We start from the raw sequence: 19,588 nt of genomic DNA, 5'->3' as shown, positions 1-19,588 counted from the left end.
ATATATATATATATATATATATATATATATATATATATATATATACACACACACACTTGAAGTGAGAGCATGAACGTCGATTGGGTAAAGATCCCCACTGCTATTGTGCATCTTCGAGTGTTTCTCACTCTTGTAATCCTTCATAGAGAAAGCATAGGGGTCAAATTCAAAGGATACAATAAATGCAAATATATATGGAGATATATCCTGTTAATTAAAACACCAATATTTCGGTTTTAAAATAGTTATGGCAAAGGAGCAAATCTTGAACAGATCATCATGTTTGCATTTTTAAATATATAAAAATATTTTGGGAAATCTTCAGAAAAGTCCCAATATTTACAGAAAAGTTACACTTTAGTCCCAAGATTTTTTTTTTAAACGAAAAAGTCCTGAAAACCGGCAAAAATTTGCAATTTGACCCTTTTTGACCGGTTGAAACCGGTACCAAATTAATTTGGGACTATTTCGTAAACTAATCCAAAATATTGGGATTTTTCTGTAAACAAAAAATATTAGGACTTTTCTGTAAACAAAAATATTAGGACTTTTTTCTACAAACAGAACCCTTATTATTATTATTATTATTATTATTATTATTATTATTATTGTTATTATTATTATTAAAAATATAAATAAGACTACTATTTTTTCAACTTGTTATTGTTAATATTGTTACTAATACATATAAATGCATTAAATGAAAAAATAATATTAATAACATTGTTTAAGGGTGGAGGTGGAGGAGATGGTGATGCTTTTAGCATTGAAATCGTGAATGTCTGCCTGAATAGTTTTACTTTGTATATGGTCATTTCATATTTGTTATTATTGTTTTCAATTCAAAATATTAATACTTAACAATTTGAAAGAAGTTGCATATTAATAGTTTAAGGTAGTAGAGTTTCTCACTTTGTATATAAAATTGTTTAATGTAGAAGAGTTACTTTCCAAATTCAACAAATTCAGTACAAACATTTGCATAAGTAACTCATATCAAAATTCAAAAGTATTAATTACAATATTTTGTTTAATAAAATTTAATAGGAATAATTCAAAAGTATTAATCAAAATTCAAAAGTATTAATCCAAAAAACATGTCATATTGCTTTTTATTAAACAAGATATTATAATTAATATTGTTGAATTTTAATATGGGCTACCTATATAGATGTTTGTAGTGGATCTGTTGGATTTGGAAAATAATCCTTCCAGCTTAAACATTTTTATATACAAAGTGAGAAATCATTCTAGCTTAAACCATTTATAAACAATTTTACAAATATGCAACTTCTTTTAAATTGTTAAGTATTATTATTCTGAATTGAAAACAATAACAACAAATGTCAAATGACCATATACAAAGTAAAAATATATAAGCAAACATTCATGATTTCAATGCTAAAAGGATCAACATCTCCTCCACCTCCACCTTTAAACAATGTCATTAATATTATTTTTTCATTTAATGCATTTATATGTATTAGTAACAATATTAATAATAACAAGTTCAAAAAATAGTATTCTTATTTATATTTTTAATAATAATAATAATAATAATAATAATAATAATAATAATAATAATAATAATAATAATAATAATAATGATGATGATGATGATGATGATGATGATAACAATAATAATAATAATAAGAGTTCTGTTTGTAGAAAATTCATAATATTTTTGTTTATAGAAAAGTCCTAATATTTTTTGTTTACAAAAAAGTCTCAATATTTTGGATTAGTTTAAGAAATAGTCCCAAATTAATTTGGTACCGGTTTCAACCGGTCAAAAAGGGTCAAACTGTAAATTTTTGCCGGTTTTCGGGACTTTTTCATTCAAAAAAAAAATCTTGAAACTAAAGTGTAACTTTTCTGTAAATATTAGGATTTTTCTGTAACTTTTCTGTAAATATTAGAACTTTTCTGAAGATTTCCTAAATATTTTTGAATGGACTGTCCACCAAACACTTGCTTTTCAAAAGATATAGAAAATGTCTACTAGACCATACAATAAAGAAGGTAACATGTGGTCTATGCGAACCTGATAGAAGTCAATGCCTTGGGTTCAATAAAAAATAAAAAATATATGATCCGAAAAGCCCATTAACTCTTTTTTTATTGCGTACTTTGAGATTTTTCATTACATCAACATATTTAACATTTATATATGACAATTATTTTCTTCCACCGATTACCAATACGGTCTTTACTGACATTTTCTTGTATTTTAGTTATCCTTCTTTTATACTCTTGAATATTATTTTATTTGTTAGGTTCATATCTTTAAAAAGGTTTAAATGTTGGAACAAATATTTACAAAAACTACAAATGAAACGGAAAACCGAAGAGGTGTGAACAAATATTCTCCATATCATCTTAAAATTAATGTTTATAATTTTAAAGGACTTCAAAAATTAAAATAAAACCATGGGCAATATAATAATAAGTGACAGTTAATTTTTCCAAATATTATCTATATCTTATAATATTTAATTTTGCAGGAGTTGAAATTTGATTAAAGCCATGGCAATTAAGTAGGGCCTGTAAGCACACTCCATTCTATATTATTGACAGCCAGAAGGGTGCTTCTACCATAACCAGCCTTCATCACCAAAATCATAAGACAATGTCTTCTTCACGCCTAAACCTTGAAAATTATTCAATTCCTCTGGAGGAGATCAACCTTGCCACCGAGAACTTCAGTCCACAAAGATGTATTGGAGGTGGTGGATTTGGTTACGTCTACAGAGGACAACTCTCAAAATACTGGCAAGATCGCATAGTTGCTATCAAACGCCTAGCTAAGGATAGCTACCAAGGGGAGCGCGAATTCCGCAACGAGGTCGAGAAGATTTCCGGATTCCACCATGAAAATATCATCTCCTTCGTTGGTTATTGTGATGAAGATAATGAGATGATTATCGTTTATGAGTATGCGATCAATGGAAGCCTTGATCATCATCTCAAAGATCAAAATAAGATGTGTTGCATAACATGGATACAGCGCCTGAAGATTTGTCTAGAGGCAGCAAGAGGTCTTAATTACCTTCATGTGGGTCGTGGGGAGCATAACAGTGTAATACACCGAGACATCAAGAGTGCCAATATTCTTTTAGATGACAATATGGTCGCAAAAATTTGTGATTTTGGGTTGTCAAGATCAGGAACCAAAAGTCATCCAAGTAGCCATATATATACAAAGGTTGCGGGTACCCAGTATTACATAGATCCCACTTACATTGAAAGCAACATCCTACGTCAAGAGTCGGACGTATACTCATTTGGTGTGGTACTGTTTGAAATGTTGAGTGGGATGTTGGTTTATCAAACAAGGAGAATCGGAGAGGATATGTCTGACTCTCTCATAAAGTTCGTTCGAAGATACTATCACAGTGAACTACACAAATTAATTGATCCCAATATAAAAGATCAAATTAGCAATCGTTCCTTGTATACATTTAACGAAGTTGCATGTAAGTGCATTAGTTACGATTTCAAGAAACGTCCTACATTTGACATGGTGATTAAGAGCATTGAGCAAGCATTGGATACTCAAGTAAGCGTTTTTCATTTAATGATTTTAAAAGAAGTCTTGATTTATAGCAAGATTGGAAAATATCATGAGACATACAACAAAATTTTGGTTTAATTTAACTTTATCCGTTTATCATATGGAACTTACTTTTTGTGAAAGGTTAAATATAGATAATCTCAATTTCCATTTATTTGTCTCTTATTCTCAAATTATGTTTTTCTTTAAGTTGTGCGCTTTTCAAGTAGTATGTTTGAAGAAGTGTATAAATGCAAAAATATTTATTGATATGAATTCGAATATAGTTGCAGGAGAACGTTTCTGCCCTTATTGAGTGTGTTCAGAAAGACCAAGGATTTAGTCATGAAAAACCTGTTGCAGCATTTACCATATACAAGTGCCTTCTCCATTGGAATTTTCTTGAAGTAGACAACCCCATGGTGTTCAAGACACTTATTGCTCAAGTATTTCCTTCAGCAATTGAGGTACTTCCTTCATTTTATTAGTGTATCTCTATTCTAATAAATTCTAATAAATGAATAGTTTATTGTCCTATTGACAAGTGTTATTTTATTAGAATTCTTCATTAATATTATATATCACATATCATATCACTTGTCAACCTATTAATTATAAATTTTAAATTTTAAATTTTAAATTTGTCTCTCTAATTACATTAAATTAATAAATGATTTTCCATTTTAAATTTCAAATTTTAAAATTTTTCATTCTAATTATATTAAATTAATAACATTTGAATAAAAAATAAAATAAAATTACTATATATTATAAGGTGATACAACTTCACGTATTTATTTAAATCAACGATTATAATTTTATATAACTAAAAAAATATCTCTTAAGTAATAATTTATTTAAAATAATTATTAATAATTTTGATTTTTTAATATGAAAGTTTAAGTAGTTTTATCCGTGGTTCTCATGGGTTATAAACTACTATTATATATTATATTATGTTTTATGTATTTAGCCCAGTGTATAGATAGCCGATATATATTGTATTTGTTGTAAGCCCATTAGGTTACACTCCTTGTATTCATGTATATATTTGTTTATGGAATGAAGTATCAATTACGGGAAATCATTCTAAGTCTAATATGGTATAAGAGAGGTTGGGGGAATCCAACAAATCCAGGATGCCCACTAGGATTTGTTACACTGTGATTTATGGTCTTGTCTTCATTAAGAATTGAAAGACAAACAATGCCAGAAGGGTAGACATTTGGGTGGAAGAATCCTTGAGGGAATTTACACATTGGTGGTTTGCTTGGATAATCTTCTGTGAAATGAAGACCAAGAAGGTAATAGCCTCCCTCCCAGTCCGTCCCAACCTTACCAGGAATAGTATACTGCCAAACTATCAAATTAACTGTACCATCGGGAAGAGATTCTGGCTTCACAACAAAGCCATGAGGATGATTCTTCCGCATTGCTTTTCGTTCATCGGTGAGACGACCACGAGCTATTCCACCACAATGAAATATCAATTACGAAAATCATTCTAAGTCTAATATGGAGATGTAAAGGGCTCCTACCGAATTTTCTTCCCAATACCTCAACACCCAGTGTGTCGATCTTGCTTTGCCGCCGTTGCCATCATCTCATTCTTTTGCTGCTTCCAATCACTCTTCTTCTTCTTCAACATGATTGGCGAATCGTCTAACCCTAATGGTGGCAACACGAAGGCATACGCTATCACCAACATCAAAGAATTTATACCACCCATTCTTGACTTGAATCAACTTAACTATGATTTTTGGAGGGAGTTTGTACTGTACCGGTTTTGGTGTGCATGGACATCTCGATGGAACATCAAAGACGAAGGGAGATAAAGATGAAGAATGGCCCACCCTTGACTCCATTGTCAAAATTTGGATCTATGGAATTCTAACCCAATCCCTTCTCAACATGGTGACTAAACCCGACTCCACCGCTCACACCCTATGGCTCGACATTGAAGCTTTTTTCTGTAAGAACAAGGAGCTTTGCATTATGGAGCTTGAAAATGAACTCAGACAAATGACCATGGGAGACAAATCGATCAATGAGTTTTATGAAAGAATGAAGGTCACTGCCGACTTACTAGGTAATATCGGTAATCCTGTCACGAAACACACTCTTGTTACTTATTTTCTCAATGGTTTGAGCCCAAAATATAACCATATTGGTACTATCATTTGCCACAAATAACCTCTTCCCACTTTGCTTTAAGCCTGTTCCACCCTTTCTCTTGAAGAATGTCAAGCCTCTCGCTCTTGTCCCAACTCGCTCATCATGTCGATCATGCTTCCACCACTTCTGTACTCTACACCTGGTCTCCCTCATCTTCCCAATCTCACAACAACGACAATAGGAACAATAACAATAGTCGCCACCACAACAACCATGGCAGCACCTCCTCTCATCGATCTCAAGAAACCGACAACAACCGACCTCGGGTTGCTTCCCCTTTCTAGCCTCCTCAACAGTCTCCGTTCATGCGACCTTGGTCCTTTTACCCTTCGCCTTGGATTCCCTATGGATTTCCTGCAGCACCTTGGTCCACTACTAGAACCACCGTTGGACAACATCTACAGCGCCACTGCTAGCCAATACCATTACGCAACAAGGACTGTTGGGCAGCAATCCTATTGCTTATGTTGATTGCTCACCACAGCCCTTGTTTCATGTCATGATTCAACTCACTCCCCCATTGTAATGGTTCCCTCCGACTATCTACGATCAACCTACCAACATTGCAACAACCATGAACTCAATGACAATGAATGACGTCCATGACTCGTCTTAGTATGTGGACATCGGTGCAACTTCTCACTTGGCCTAAGACACAAGTATACTTCACTCTCTTATTAATAGTTTCAAAGTAAATTTTTTTCTTATTGGCAATGGTTCTCATATCCTTGTTACCCATACTGGTTGTGCCCATTTACTTATAACTCATTGTCCCCTTCACCATCATAATGTTCGTGTCACACCTGACCTAATCAAAAAACTTATCTATGTTCGTAAATTCACAACTGATAATGATGATATCGTTGAATTTAACAAGTTTGGTTTTTCTTTGAACAATTGTCGAACATACCAAGTTCTTCTTAGATGTAATAGCTCGGATGATCTCTATCCAGCTTTCTCGGTGCCCTCTACTCAATACATGCTCCTTTCTTGTAGTCCCACCGTATGGTACCAACTCCTTAGTCACCTGGCTCATCGTGTCCTTCGGTTTAAATTCAAATAAATGTATTACATGTAGTGAAAACATTAACTCGGTTGCATGTAATTCTTGTCATCTTGGCAAGCATTTTAGATTGCCATTTACTTGGTCTATTTCAATTGTTTCTAGTTCTTTTGATATTGTTCATTTAGATATTTAGACATCCCATATTTCAAGTATTTATGGAATAAACTATTATGTATTATTTTTAGAACATTATTGGCATTTTCTTTAGGTTTATCCATTACGTAACAAATCGAAAGTCGTCTGTAAATTTTTACACTTTCGTGTATATGTCAAAACCCAATTTAATACTGAAATAAAATCTTTCCAATTTGATAACAGGGGAGAATTTGATAACTGGCAATTTCACTGCTTATTTGACCAAATGGCATCATCTTTCATTTATCTTGCCCCAAAACATCCCAACAAAATAGGATGTCCGAACATATGATACGCACCATAAATAATATGATTTGTACCCTTTTATTTCAAGCTCACATGTTGCCCGAATATTCGAAGCTCTCCATATGACATCTCATATTCTCAACCTTACACATTCCACATCCATTCATAATGAAACTCCGTTCACTAGACTCTTTCATAAAACTCCTTTTTATCTTCTCCTTCGAGTGTTTGGTTAACTTTTCTATCCATACATCACACCTCCTCTTAAACTTGCCCTTCGCTCCACCCTATGTGTGTTTCTCGGTTATCCTACTAGTCACCGGTGATATCAATGTCTTGATCTTCCTACCTGCAAGATCATCATTCTAAATGCCATATCCCATTTTATGAATCCTCCTTCCCTTTTATCTATGTTACTCCTGACCTTCGTCCTTCTTATTCCTTCCTTGGAGAATGATCTTCCATCATCATTTCTCACATCCTTTAAAATTCCATCATCACTCCCTGGATGACTCATCTCCAGTAACCAACATAACTCCGGTTACTGACTGTCCTCCATCCCCTTCGGGTGCCATGCCTTCCACTTCATCCTCCACTACTCATACCACTCGAGCACCTCCTCTTACTCACCCCATGATAACAAGTGTCAAACATGGTATCTCCAAACCTATCTCTCATCTTAATCTCCATACCACTACCGAGTCTTTAATTCCTAAATCCCATCTACATGCCCTTCGTGACCCTAATTGGGTCATTTCCTTGCGAGATGAATTTGATGGTCTTATTTCTAAGAAAATCTCAAAACTTGTCCCGGGGCCTCAAGGGGCCAATATTGTACGTTATATGTGGTTATTTATAAAGAAATACAGAGCAGGTGGATCATTTGACAAGTATAAAGCACTGTTGGTTGCAAATGGGAAAAGTTAGAGACCTGGTGTTGATCTTGATAAGACTTTCAGTCCGGTTGTTAAACTGGCCACTATATGCTCGACCTTAAGCATTGTCGCATCCTGCTCGTGGCCCATCCATCTGCTGGATGTTAAGGATGGTTTTTAGATGGCCAACTTCATGAGACTGTTTACATGCGTCAACCCTCAGGATTCCATCATCCGAATCCTCCTGATTATGTTCGCTTCTTACAGAAATCCCTATACGACTTGAAGCAAGCCCCTCGAGACTGGTTTCATAGGTTCACCAACCATCACTCGGATCAGATTAATCCACAAAAAAACTGGATCCTCCTTTTTCACCTACCAGAACGGCTCTCTCATTGCCTTTCTTCTTCTATATGCTGACGATATCATCCTTACGGCAAAGGCAGTGAGAGAGCCGTTTTGGTAGGTGAAAAAGGGCATTAACTATATATTCTTTAATTGAATGAAATAAATTACCGGAAATCATTCTAAGTCTAATACGTTGGTCAACAAATCACTTTTTAGAAATCAAGCTATATCAGGGGCATTAACTATATATTCGTTAATTGATTTAGAGGAATTAATCTAGTCATGTTAATTCTTACAAAATACATGAAATAATTTTTAGCCCTTTCATCTAGGAAACTTATAGCATAATTACAACTACATTGATATATATTTCATTAAGTGCGACGTCCTTATTTTATCTGATATTAATAAGCATGACATCCATTTTCAAGTTAATGCTAAATATAAAAATATTTGCAATATTTCTTTTTTTCCACCGCAAATCATTAAAAATCATCTCTACGAACAAGCTATAGCAGAAAAAACAGGGGAATTGTATAACGTTTATAGCAATTTGAGGTTTCTTAACCCACTCGGTCAAATTTGGTTTACATCTATGCTCTCTCAATTTGCGTTTGCTAGAATATCCAAATGTGGCACCCTATGAAACCATTTAGGGACTTTTTTTGTTAGATCGTTAACACTACACTTCTCGAGGACCAGACTGTATAAATTGTGTTAATCGTTCACCTTATTGCAGTATCAAAAGTCCAATGAGCAGATGGCATATTGGTTATCATGTGCATCTAATCTATTATTCTTAATCCAAAAAAGTAAAAAACTTGATGGTGGAAGTACAGTTCCGGAACCACCACCTTCAACTATGCCACATGAAGAAATGATAAAGGTATTGATTTTTATTATTATCAATTTCATCAATTCAATATAGATAGTTTTGTTCAATGATATGGTTTTATACTTATATATCTACTGATTTGGTTCATCCTTGTGTCTACGTTGATGAGGGTGGGGAGGAGGTTGTACGACAAGTTCAAGTAAAAAAACCAGCATTACATTTCATGGATCAACTAACGGAATATGTAGAGAATATATACAACTTTATCTGTGACGACATGATTAAAGAGTTGCAACCCTTACTTGCCTCGTCCATTGAGGTAGTTCAACTTGGATTCGTTCACACCTATAGTCTTTTTGTATGTGTGTGATCATAATATATATATATATATATATATATATATATATATATATATATATATATATATATATATATATATATATATATATATTCTTATTTCTTACTTAATTACTAATTTGCATATTATTTACATGTGATCGATGCATTAATACACCCGGATAACAATTTTGAAATTCAGGCTCCACAAACATTCGAGGGACTAACAAGTTCTAGAAAATCCTTTCGCGAAGATTCTCAATTCAGTGATTGGCAAGGGATTCTTGATCACCTTAACAATCTACTCAAAACGATGAAAGAAAATTATGTAAGTGTATTATCTGCAACCTCATGTTTTTCCTTTGATTTGTATAATACTTATCATTGTTGCAATTATTTTTTCCATAAGAAAAACTAATTAATAAATTTACAAATTAAAATTGTCCAAAAAGTTTTGTTTACGAGATTTTCTCAAATAATTGCATTTCAGGTGCCTCCAATAATTGTTCAGAAGATATTAGCTCAAGTTTTCTCCTATATTAATACACAGCTCTTTAATAGGTGTTTTATTACGCAACTTTAGATTTTTTTCCCTTTCATTTCCACTGTTTCCATCATTTATATTCATTTGAAGTTATCTTCATTATGTAGTCTCCTTACGCGTCACGAGCGTTGTACCTTCAAAAATGGTGAATTTGTGAAAGCCGGTTTAGCGGAGCTGGAGCTATGGTGTTCTCAGCCACCACAAAAGGTAATTGTTTATGCCGACTATTTGCGTGCCACATTTGTTTGTCTTTAATAAATATGATTGGTTGTGGTTGGAAATAACATATAAATTAAGAAAAAAATACCTAGAAAAAAGATAAACAAAATTCCACATAAATAATGAGACAATTGAAAATATTAAAGACAATGATTTACGTTCACACAATCACATTGCTTGGCTGATCCTTGGGCGAATGAGAGAGAGAGAAAACTTTATTATCATGAAAAGAGGCTCAGTCCAAACATATATGGCCATATGGGCCCCACGGCAGAAAGAATAAAAAATGTTCCTTTAAAGACAAATATAATAAAGATTTAAAAACATATCACGCACTCTTCAATATAGACATGTTCAATTAGCACTACCAAGCAAACTAAGTTATTTAGCTTTTGAACTAATTTGAGTTTCATTCAATTTTAGGCCCTAAAAATCCTTTAGGTAATAATTTTTTTATATATATAAACTACATAGCCCATAAATTTTGGGCTCCCTGGAGTCGTCAGCCCTAGGCGGTCGCCCGGGTTGCCCACTGTCTTGACCGGCTCTGCATGAAAAAGCACAATTCTCTAACACACATACACAACTCAGCAAAGAAAGAGCATCAATATATACAGCAAGGTGATATAATTTTATAGTCTACAAGTACCTGCACTCAGTGGCGGACCTTAGTGGAGCCCGGGGGGTCCCAGGCCGGTGCTCCGATTCAGGCACGTTGTGTAAAAAAAAATTTAATGTTTTTTTTTGTTTTTTCTATTAGGTGCACCGGATTAAAATACGAGTTCCACTACTAATTTAGATTTATTCAGAAATTTTGTTTAGTGTCACTCCCATTAAAACGTTCGGCGACCGCAACTGCCTACACGTCATATGGATAGACTCTATAAACCATGCATGAAGACCAACCAACTATTGACCCCACAACCTATCCCGCACCAGACCCCACTGGCCTTTCATCAGGGTATACTACAGACACCCCTACATTTACCCTCGTGGCTACCACGTATATGTTGGGGATTCCATGACTAAATTTAAGTAGCATAAATGAGGTCAAAAAGTATATTAGAATCCATAGCTCAATAGTATATTGCAACATAATCAGGATTAAAATATAACAAATATTGCATTTTTAATAAAAATTGGAGAAAATTTTGTCGATGTGATACAACCTCGTAGTTTCCTTTGGATTCATAGTCCTATGAACATCTGCTCCAAATTAGGTTTGTTAGGATGGTATTATAATTCGATTGATATGTAAACTAATAGTAATCTCAAAAGATAATGGCTAAGGTTTCATATACCACACGTGTGTTGTGTCTAGACAGGAGCTTTGAAATTTAACCAGACATGCACTCGCTTCATGAGATAAACCCAAGTATAATGAGTGTAATCCCATACATGCGACAACAGTAGGAGGGGCCTCCCTTGAAACAAGTTAGGGATGGACCCACACATCACAATTAACAAGATCAAAAGGATCAAATGAATAAGAGACATTTTTATTGAACGATAAAGTAGAAAATTTTGCAATTTTACAACCACTATAGTTAGAAATAGCATAAATGATGAAACGACCCAAAATACTGGAAGAGTCTAACAACTATAAACATGAAGACGGTAGATGTCCCAAATGAGAATATCAAAGATAAAAAGCAGCATAAGAACGATTCAAACAAAAATAAGACAAATCAACAATAGATGCAGCAATATTTGAAACTTTAACCTAATCTACAACATAGAATTCTCCTTGTCCTACTGTGGATCCTGATCAATCTCTAAGATTATAGATCCTTTACAAAACAAATAGAATCCAAATAGAAGACCCAATATCCACATTTACACAAATGACCGACCAAACCAAGGTTTAAACAAGTTTAGGAATATAATAGACATCAGTGAGAGAAATATGAAGGGTATCAATATAACCCACACCTATTGGCAATTATGTACCATTAGTAGGTATAACAGAAATAGGTGAACTACAAAACAAAGAAACATAGGATGACAAACATGATGACATACAGTTATATACACCAGAATCTAGAATTCATAATAATCGAGGAATACCTGAAGTATTGGATGAAGACACACACGAATGGCATATGGATGCTGACATTGCATTTGGATTAGAGGCAATGTATTATATGAAGGCCTAAAATCATATGGTCCAAATTAAATGGTTGTATTATGGTTGCTTAATGATCGGTCTCTATAGAAGGTACAACAACAGTGAACTATGGTGGATGTGGTGCCTACAGTGTGGGAGTAGACGGTCCGGTTCAAAAGATGTGTGAAAATGTCTAGATGTTATGTTTTGTTATGAAACCATTTGTTTTTGTTTCGCTTTGTTCAATTTTAGTAGGCCTAACATATCTAATGATTCCTCTGTTTGCTAAAAACACATTCATCAATCGCAACTTTAGGGGATAGTCGGAACAAATTGGCTTAGGTTAAGATGGAATGTTAAAAATAATAGGCATAATTGAAGCTTTAGACCATTTGGCAACTAGATATTTGATATGAGTTTCATCTACATTCAAATCATGAACAACGGACTCAAGTACATGAAGAGGGGTACAATGGAGAATTGTTCTATGTATGCCTTCAAAATCAGAATGTAGTGCCATCAAAAACTCCACCAAGCATTGATCTTCCATTTTAGCAATGCATGGTTTAAAGGCTTTAGTTTAGAAGACTCTTTGAGAGCAACAAATCCTTTAAATTTGACATAATAAAATAAAAAACATGAACACTCATAGTGTTCTATTGGAGGGCTCAAATATCAGTCTCTCATTGCCTTTAGCAAAATTTGTTTAAGTGTATAGTTTATCCAAGTGATACCAAATTTATTTTAATGTATCTCCAATTGGATGCCAACTGACCGAAGAACATGGTGATCGATCCGAGTGGTAATATTAGAACTATTCTCGAAAGCTTGGAGTGGCGTTGCATAATTAGAAGCTTTTTCTTCAACTGGTTTTCCTTTTATACTAGTAACAATACCTCATATATGTCTATACTACAAAAAATTCTTCATCACATAACTCCAATACACATAATATTTTATATATAGTTTGGTGTTAATTGTAGAGAGTCGTCCTTGAGAGCCTTATTAACGGTATTCAAAGCAAACAAATACCGAAAATAACCAACGAACAATTTCGAGCAATTACCAAAATGAACAAACAACAATCTCAAAATTTGTTTTTTTTTCCGATGAACATTACTAAGTCTATGAAAACTCTCTAGTCGAAGAACAATATTGAGTCGTACAGTGCTAAACGATGAACAATGTCCAGTTGATGTACAATGTCAAGTTGATGAACATTTACATTATTTTCTTTCAATAAAAAATAACAATCGATCTACAAAAATAATTTAGATTTTATAGAGCTCTTATATTATATAAATTAATGGCAATCTCAATAGAAAATGGCTAAGATTTCATTGTTGAAAGAAAACTATGAAATATAAATAAATGTAAATAAGCATATAAATAGAAAAATTATCTAAAATTAACCTAACTAAAAGGCTAAAAAAAGTCCAATACAAAAATAGGCCTAAAATACTTTTAGTATACTAAAATGATGATTGTAAACTTCATAGGATCCCAAGTCATTAGTTTTTTATTTCTGTTTAGTTGCAGCTAAAAACACAATTTGCACAAACATGCATACATACATAGATAAATTGTGTATATACATAGTTACATACATATGCCCGAGCATACATACAGACATCATGTATTCACAGATATGTCTAGATCAAAACAAAACTATTATGATAGTTTAGCCATCGATGGAATTAATTCCTTGGGCAGTACTTTGATCTTGAATTCTTACAAGCGAACATCATTTTATCTTTGGTACTTCTATATGTTCTTTAAATAATAACTATTTTCCCCGTAGAAATTTAGCACACAATTAACAAGTAAGTTCTTATGGGTTGAATACATGTTTAATGTCTAGTTCTTTAATTTATTTGTAAAAATTCATTTATATCCTAATAAGGACAACATCTAAGGTCAGATCGAATTCTAATTGTTCAAGTAACTCTTTGTTAATGCAATTAGCTAAGCGTTAATTGGTCACTTTAGGTTCTGAAAAATACTTTATATGCGACAGTATGCTGTCTTAGCCTGGGATGAACTTCAGCATATTCGACAAGCTATTGAGTTTCTGGTATGTTTCCTTCAATTTATGTTGTACCCTGGAGGTTCTAATCTGTTTCTCTTCTCTCCCAATATTTAACTTTTTACAATTTTTTAAATTTCGACATAAATTGTTTATATAAATCGTTCATTGTTATACTAGTTACACTTATTCAGTAATTTTAATACCTTCAGGTGAAACAGGAAAAGCACATGTTATCGTACGATGAAATAACCAACCTATTCCAAGTAAATCTCTTTTCCCTCATAAACAGATGACCTATTACTAAAATTTCCATCTCAATATTGCAGATTAGCATTACAACTTAATTACCTATTGTTATAACACGGTTCTAGACCTTATCGCAGAATTAGAATCTACTTTCAATAACTATTCTACTCATGGAAATCCTATAACTTGGCAAAACAAGGTTGATCATTGTAATTAATATCTCACTAATCAATCCAATCAGAGAATGTCATGCTAGTAAGCATTACTATATATATGAAAGACTAACTTTTAGTAAATAGTGTTTTTCGTCGTTGTGCATATGTCAATTATGGAGAGAGTGGTGGATCCAGCCAGCAAGTCAAGTGGGGTGCATAGCCTTTGACCATGTAAATTAATAAAAAAAAATTAAACACTAAAAAGTTGAACCTCTTAACTTGGTTAACTGTTAGTCTGTTAACTGAACACAAGTATATAGATCGATCCACTGATTCACTTACATAAATATAAAATTAAGAAAAAAATCAACAAAACAACAAATAATCATTCGTAGAAACAATTAGAAAAAATAACCTCTCTCTTCATCCGAAACATAACACAAAGTAAACTATAACCTCTTAAAAAAATTCGAGATAGCTCTATAGTAGTTCCAGCAAACAGCGCAAATTATTAAGGAGTGTAGAGTCATTTTTGGTTTTTTATTTTATTTTATTTTTATTTTTTTTGAGAGAGAGAGAGAAAGAGAAATTTTGAATGGAGGCTAACTGTTTAATAACAAAATGTTAATAGTATATATATATATATATATATATATATATATATATATATATATATATATATATGTGTGTGTGTGTGTGTGTGTGTGTGTGTGTGTGTGTGTGTGTGTGTGCACGCGTGGGTCCACATCCAAGTGGACCCATACACCCTAAAGTTAAGATCAAGATCCTATGTATGATCGTTTTTTGGTTTGTAAGATCGAAATCATAAAATCAGATCGGGATCCTAAGATCCGAACAAAAAATATAATTTTTAATTTTTAATTTTTAATCATGAAAAAGTATTTCAAACATTCAATTTTTTTTGTTCAAAAGTTATAAAAAACTTCAAAATATTAGTCATAAATCACAACAGAAAATGATAAACGGTAATTGGTAAAGGATAAAAAACATAAAATAGTAAAAATTTTCATTACAAAATAATAATAATAATAATAATAATAATAATAAATCAAGGGAACGTAGGATCGGATCGGATCTCGATCTTATTTTCGATCTTACGATCTTACCTGCGATCATAGTTAAATATGATCCGTTTACGATCTGGATCGTTTTTCATACCTAGGATCGTATGATCGTACGATGAGGATCACGATTTTAATAACCATGGTATTTTCGATTGTAAGTAATTCTGAAATAATAGAATTTTTAAAAGATAGATACCATATATTTGGAAAGTAGTATAATGATATAATTTTTAATTTTCAAAATTTGAATAAAGCTGACACTCGATTATTTACTTATTTACTTTTGAATTTTGAAGATTCTAAGCATCCCGCAATTGCATAGACTATGCACAATATATAGGCTCGACCCTAACGATGTATTCTCCCATGTAAGTGCTACATGTGGAATTTCATTTTAAACAATTAAATATGTATCCATAATATCGTATACTAATTGTCTTGTCATCGTGTTATCTTTAACCAGGTTATTTTAACAATGAAGATATTGATGAGAGTAAATTCTTGTTTTGGTTATTGCCATCGACGAAATCTCAGTTCCAGCTACGGATTAAAATATCTTCTGAAGATTCTATGCATCGTAATTTTGTATTCAATATGCACTATGTATTGGGAGGACACTCACAACGTATCCTCCGATGTAAGTGCTACATTTAAAATAATATTCTAAGAAGTTAAATATGTCATCATAATATGGTATATTAATTAATTAACTGGTCATTGTGTTATCCAGGTTATCATAATGATGAAGATATGGATGAAAGTGCATTCTAGTGTCACTTATCTACTAACTGATAGCTCCAGGTATTACGCAATTTCGTTTTTTGATGTTTGTTGGAAGATGACGTGATATGATTAGATAGTTCATACATTAAATGTCACACATTACGTAGCTTTGAAAAAAGGCCCCTAAGTATCCAGTTTTGCAGCAACCCGATTACAATATATACTAGCTATTACACATTATTTTTAAATTATTATAACTATCCAACCTCCATCGCATGCCAATTATACAATTTCGATAATATTCTTTTAGTAATATTTTTTCCTTCATCAAAAACTCAATTGGATGACTCAATCAACAAAAGAATCTTACAGAAAAACGAAGAACTCTTACATATATAGAGCCATATAGAATTATATCGCACCAATGTGATATTATCACTTTCATGTAGGCTCGATTGCAAAGTTGTCTTAACCCATGGCCTGCAAGACAATGACCTAATATCATCTATATCATATCGTATTACATTATAAATAAGATGTTTTTTTTTCTATCATCATATGCACTTGAAACTTTCATAATCTTTTCAATTTCAACTTAGTATAATTAATTATTATTTTAAAATATGTTATTAAGTGTTAAATCTAATTTTGTTATTATTAGACTTTTAAAATAACTATTATACTATACTCGTATGTTAATTTAAATATTAGGTTAAATCCAAAACATAAATCAAAATACAAAATAAACATAAAAATATATTCAAGTGTTATTTTTCAAAAATGTTAAAAAAATTTATATATACTAAATATAAAACGACAAGTCAAATTAAATAATAAAATATAAAAAAAAACTCTTTTTGATTATCATTTAAATTTTGTGTAGGAAGATATTATTGAATGACATAACTCTAATAGATATATATTTTATAATATGGTTTATAATAAGTATATAAATTTCTATATGGACTTCCTTTAAGAGTTATTATTTTATAGTTAATATCTTCTTATTTTATAGTTAATATCTTCTTATTTTCAGCATATATTTGCAAAATAATAAACTCTAGTCTTTTTTTTTTGTGCAACCTGCAATATTCGCCATGTATATTAATACAATAAATCACTTTCTTTTCGAATTTCAATATTAACTCTTTAGTATCTATAATTTTTTAACACTAATAAGTAATTTGTAAAAATATTTTATAATACTTATAAGTGTTTTTGAATTAAATGACAACAATAATAAATAATAGTAACATAAAAATATAAATCACATAACAATTAGATTAAAAACAATGGTTGATAATTGAAAAAAAAAATATGATCAGAATTGAAATGTACTTGGTTTGGGGCCTCTATTAGCTACTTGCTATTGAGGTGTTCTTTTTATAGTATCATTGTTGTTTCTAAAAAAAAATTCTGAAATTATTCATTATAATAGTTAAAAGTACCATTAAATATAAAAATTATATTTAATTTTATTAATATGTATGGTCAAATAAGTAACTTTTAAAATAATTAACCATAACAATAGTTAAAAGTAACAATAAATTGAAAATTATATTTTAATTTATAAATATGTTAGCCACCCAAAAAACTTGTTGAATAACATTGTTCAAAATTGTTGCAATTTTAGATAGATGTAGAATATACTATATGTTTTTTCTTTCTCTCAAGGATATGCTAATAAATTTAAATTTGATGTATTTGCGTCTTCATGAATTGTTAGTTATTCTATGAAACTTGAATCCGTAGCTCACCTATTAGAATTTCATCAAAAACTGATATCAATAAATCATGAGTTTAGTGCAATTGATTTCAGTTTATTATGATGAATGCACGTTATCATACTCTTATATATTGCAAATGCAACTAAATATTAATAAACATTATGATATTATTATCCATCACAAATGCATCTGAGTATAAATAATGAACTGAGATTCTTAAATGCAGAAAAACTTTCAATGTTGATGACCTATACACCTCCTTGCAAGTAAAAGATTTTCAAAACATTAATCCTCCTATAGAACTTTCAAAGTGTGGAGCCTTTAAAGTTCTTAACAACTAAAGACCATACCTCACCAAATTATGTTTCATGTAAGTTGAGGAGCAATAATGTTTTATGTAAGGTAAGGATTTTAAAAACTCCATTTTAGTTTCCTGGTTTTGTAATTAAAGCATATTGAATGGAAGGGAATCTCAAATGTTATGACGGTATAATTATTCTACAAGCGGTACTTATTGGTATCGCTATCAATGTATTCTACTAGAACAATCCTATCATGGTATGGTCAGAGATTGTTGTTGTTGTCTCTTTGAGTTGGTTGTGTCATTGGTGTGTAGCTTTCCTAATTTCGTGATTCTTTAATTTTGTATTGTTGATTATTTTCCGAAACTTAATCCCTACATGCTGATATGTTGTTGTGATAATGTCACCTTTTTGGAAAGTGTTAAATTCGACTATGGTGTGTCAACATGTTCTTACCATTTACAAGCGATGATTTTTAGTTGTGCTATGTGCTTATTATTGTTATATATGAGAAATTTACCTTTTTCATTGGGTTGGTTAGTGTTATAAAATAATCAAATGCTAAAAAGCAATAAGAACACCAATAACAAAAAGTGGATGATCCCGGAATCTGAACACTTGGTATGAATCAATAAGAAAAGCATAAAATAACACAAATTATTCAACAAATAAAAACTTATTTATTTGTTAGTTTTATTTTAAATAGGATTTTTGGTTAAGAACACACTTTTTAAATCCTCTCTAAAAACTCACTAATAACCGTCAGAAAAACATTCTACATGAAACTCTTTATCTCTCAAAAGTGCATACAGATCATCATCGTTCAACATACAAAAGGAGCTGATACATTAAACGTTTTGATTTTCAAGTCAAAATTTTGAT

The 19,588-nt window shown here is 31.7% G+C and overlaps 1 protein-coding gene across 2 annotated transcripts; it reads left to right on the top strand.

The window, feature by feature from the left end:
* Positions 1-2,558: 2,558 nt before the first annotated feature.
* LOC145041839 (myosin-6-like) lies at positions 2,559-18,991 on the top strand. Of its 2 annotated transcripts, XM_078990049.1 has the most exons (13): positions 2,560-3,559; positions 3,841-4,020; positions 9,138-9,284; positions 9,403-9,552; positions 9,772-9,897; positions 10,060-10,130; positions 10,221-10,320; positions 14,457-14,513; positions 14,678-14,731; positions 16,251-16,322; positions 16,418-16,591; positions 16,685-16,755; positions 18,631-18,991. In XM_078990049.1, exons 1-13 carry the CDS (start codon positions 2,630-2,632, stop codon positions 18,743-18,745), a joined length of 2,247 nt encoding a protein of 748 aa, XP_078846175.1. In that variant the 5' UTR covers positions 2,560-2,629; the 3' UTR covers positions 18,746-18,991. The 2 variants fall into 2 exon arrangements, with proteins under 2 accessions (XP_078846181.1, XP_078846175.1); XM_078990055.1 differs by lacking the exons at positions 14,457-14,513; positions 14,678-14,731 and having other exon boundaries at positions 2,559-3,559.
* Positions 18,992-19,588: the final 597 nt, after the last annotated feature.

Source organism: Lactuca saligna, chromosome 1 (genome assembly GCF_052625555.1).
Source record: "Lactuca saligna cultivar CGN05327 chromosome 1, ASM5262555v1, whole genome shotgun sequence".
NCBI lineage: Eukaryota > Viridiplantae > Streptophyta > Magnoliopsida > Asterales > Asteraceae > Lactuca > Lactuca saligna.
The sequence above is the reverse complement of the archived record's forward strand: the minus strand, read 5'-3'. Positions and strand labels throughout refer to the sequence as shown.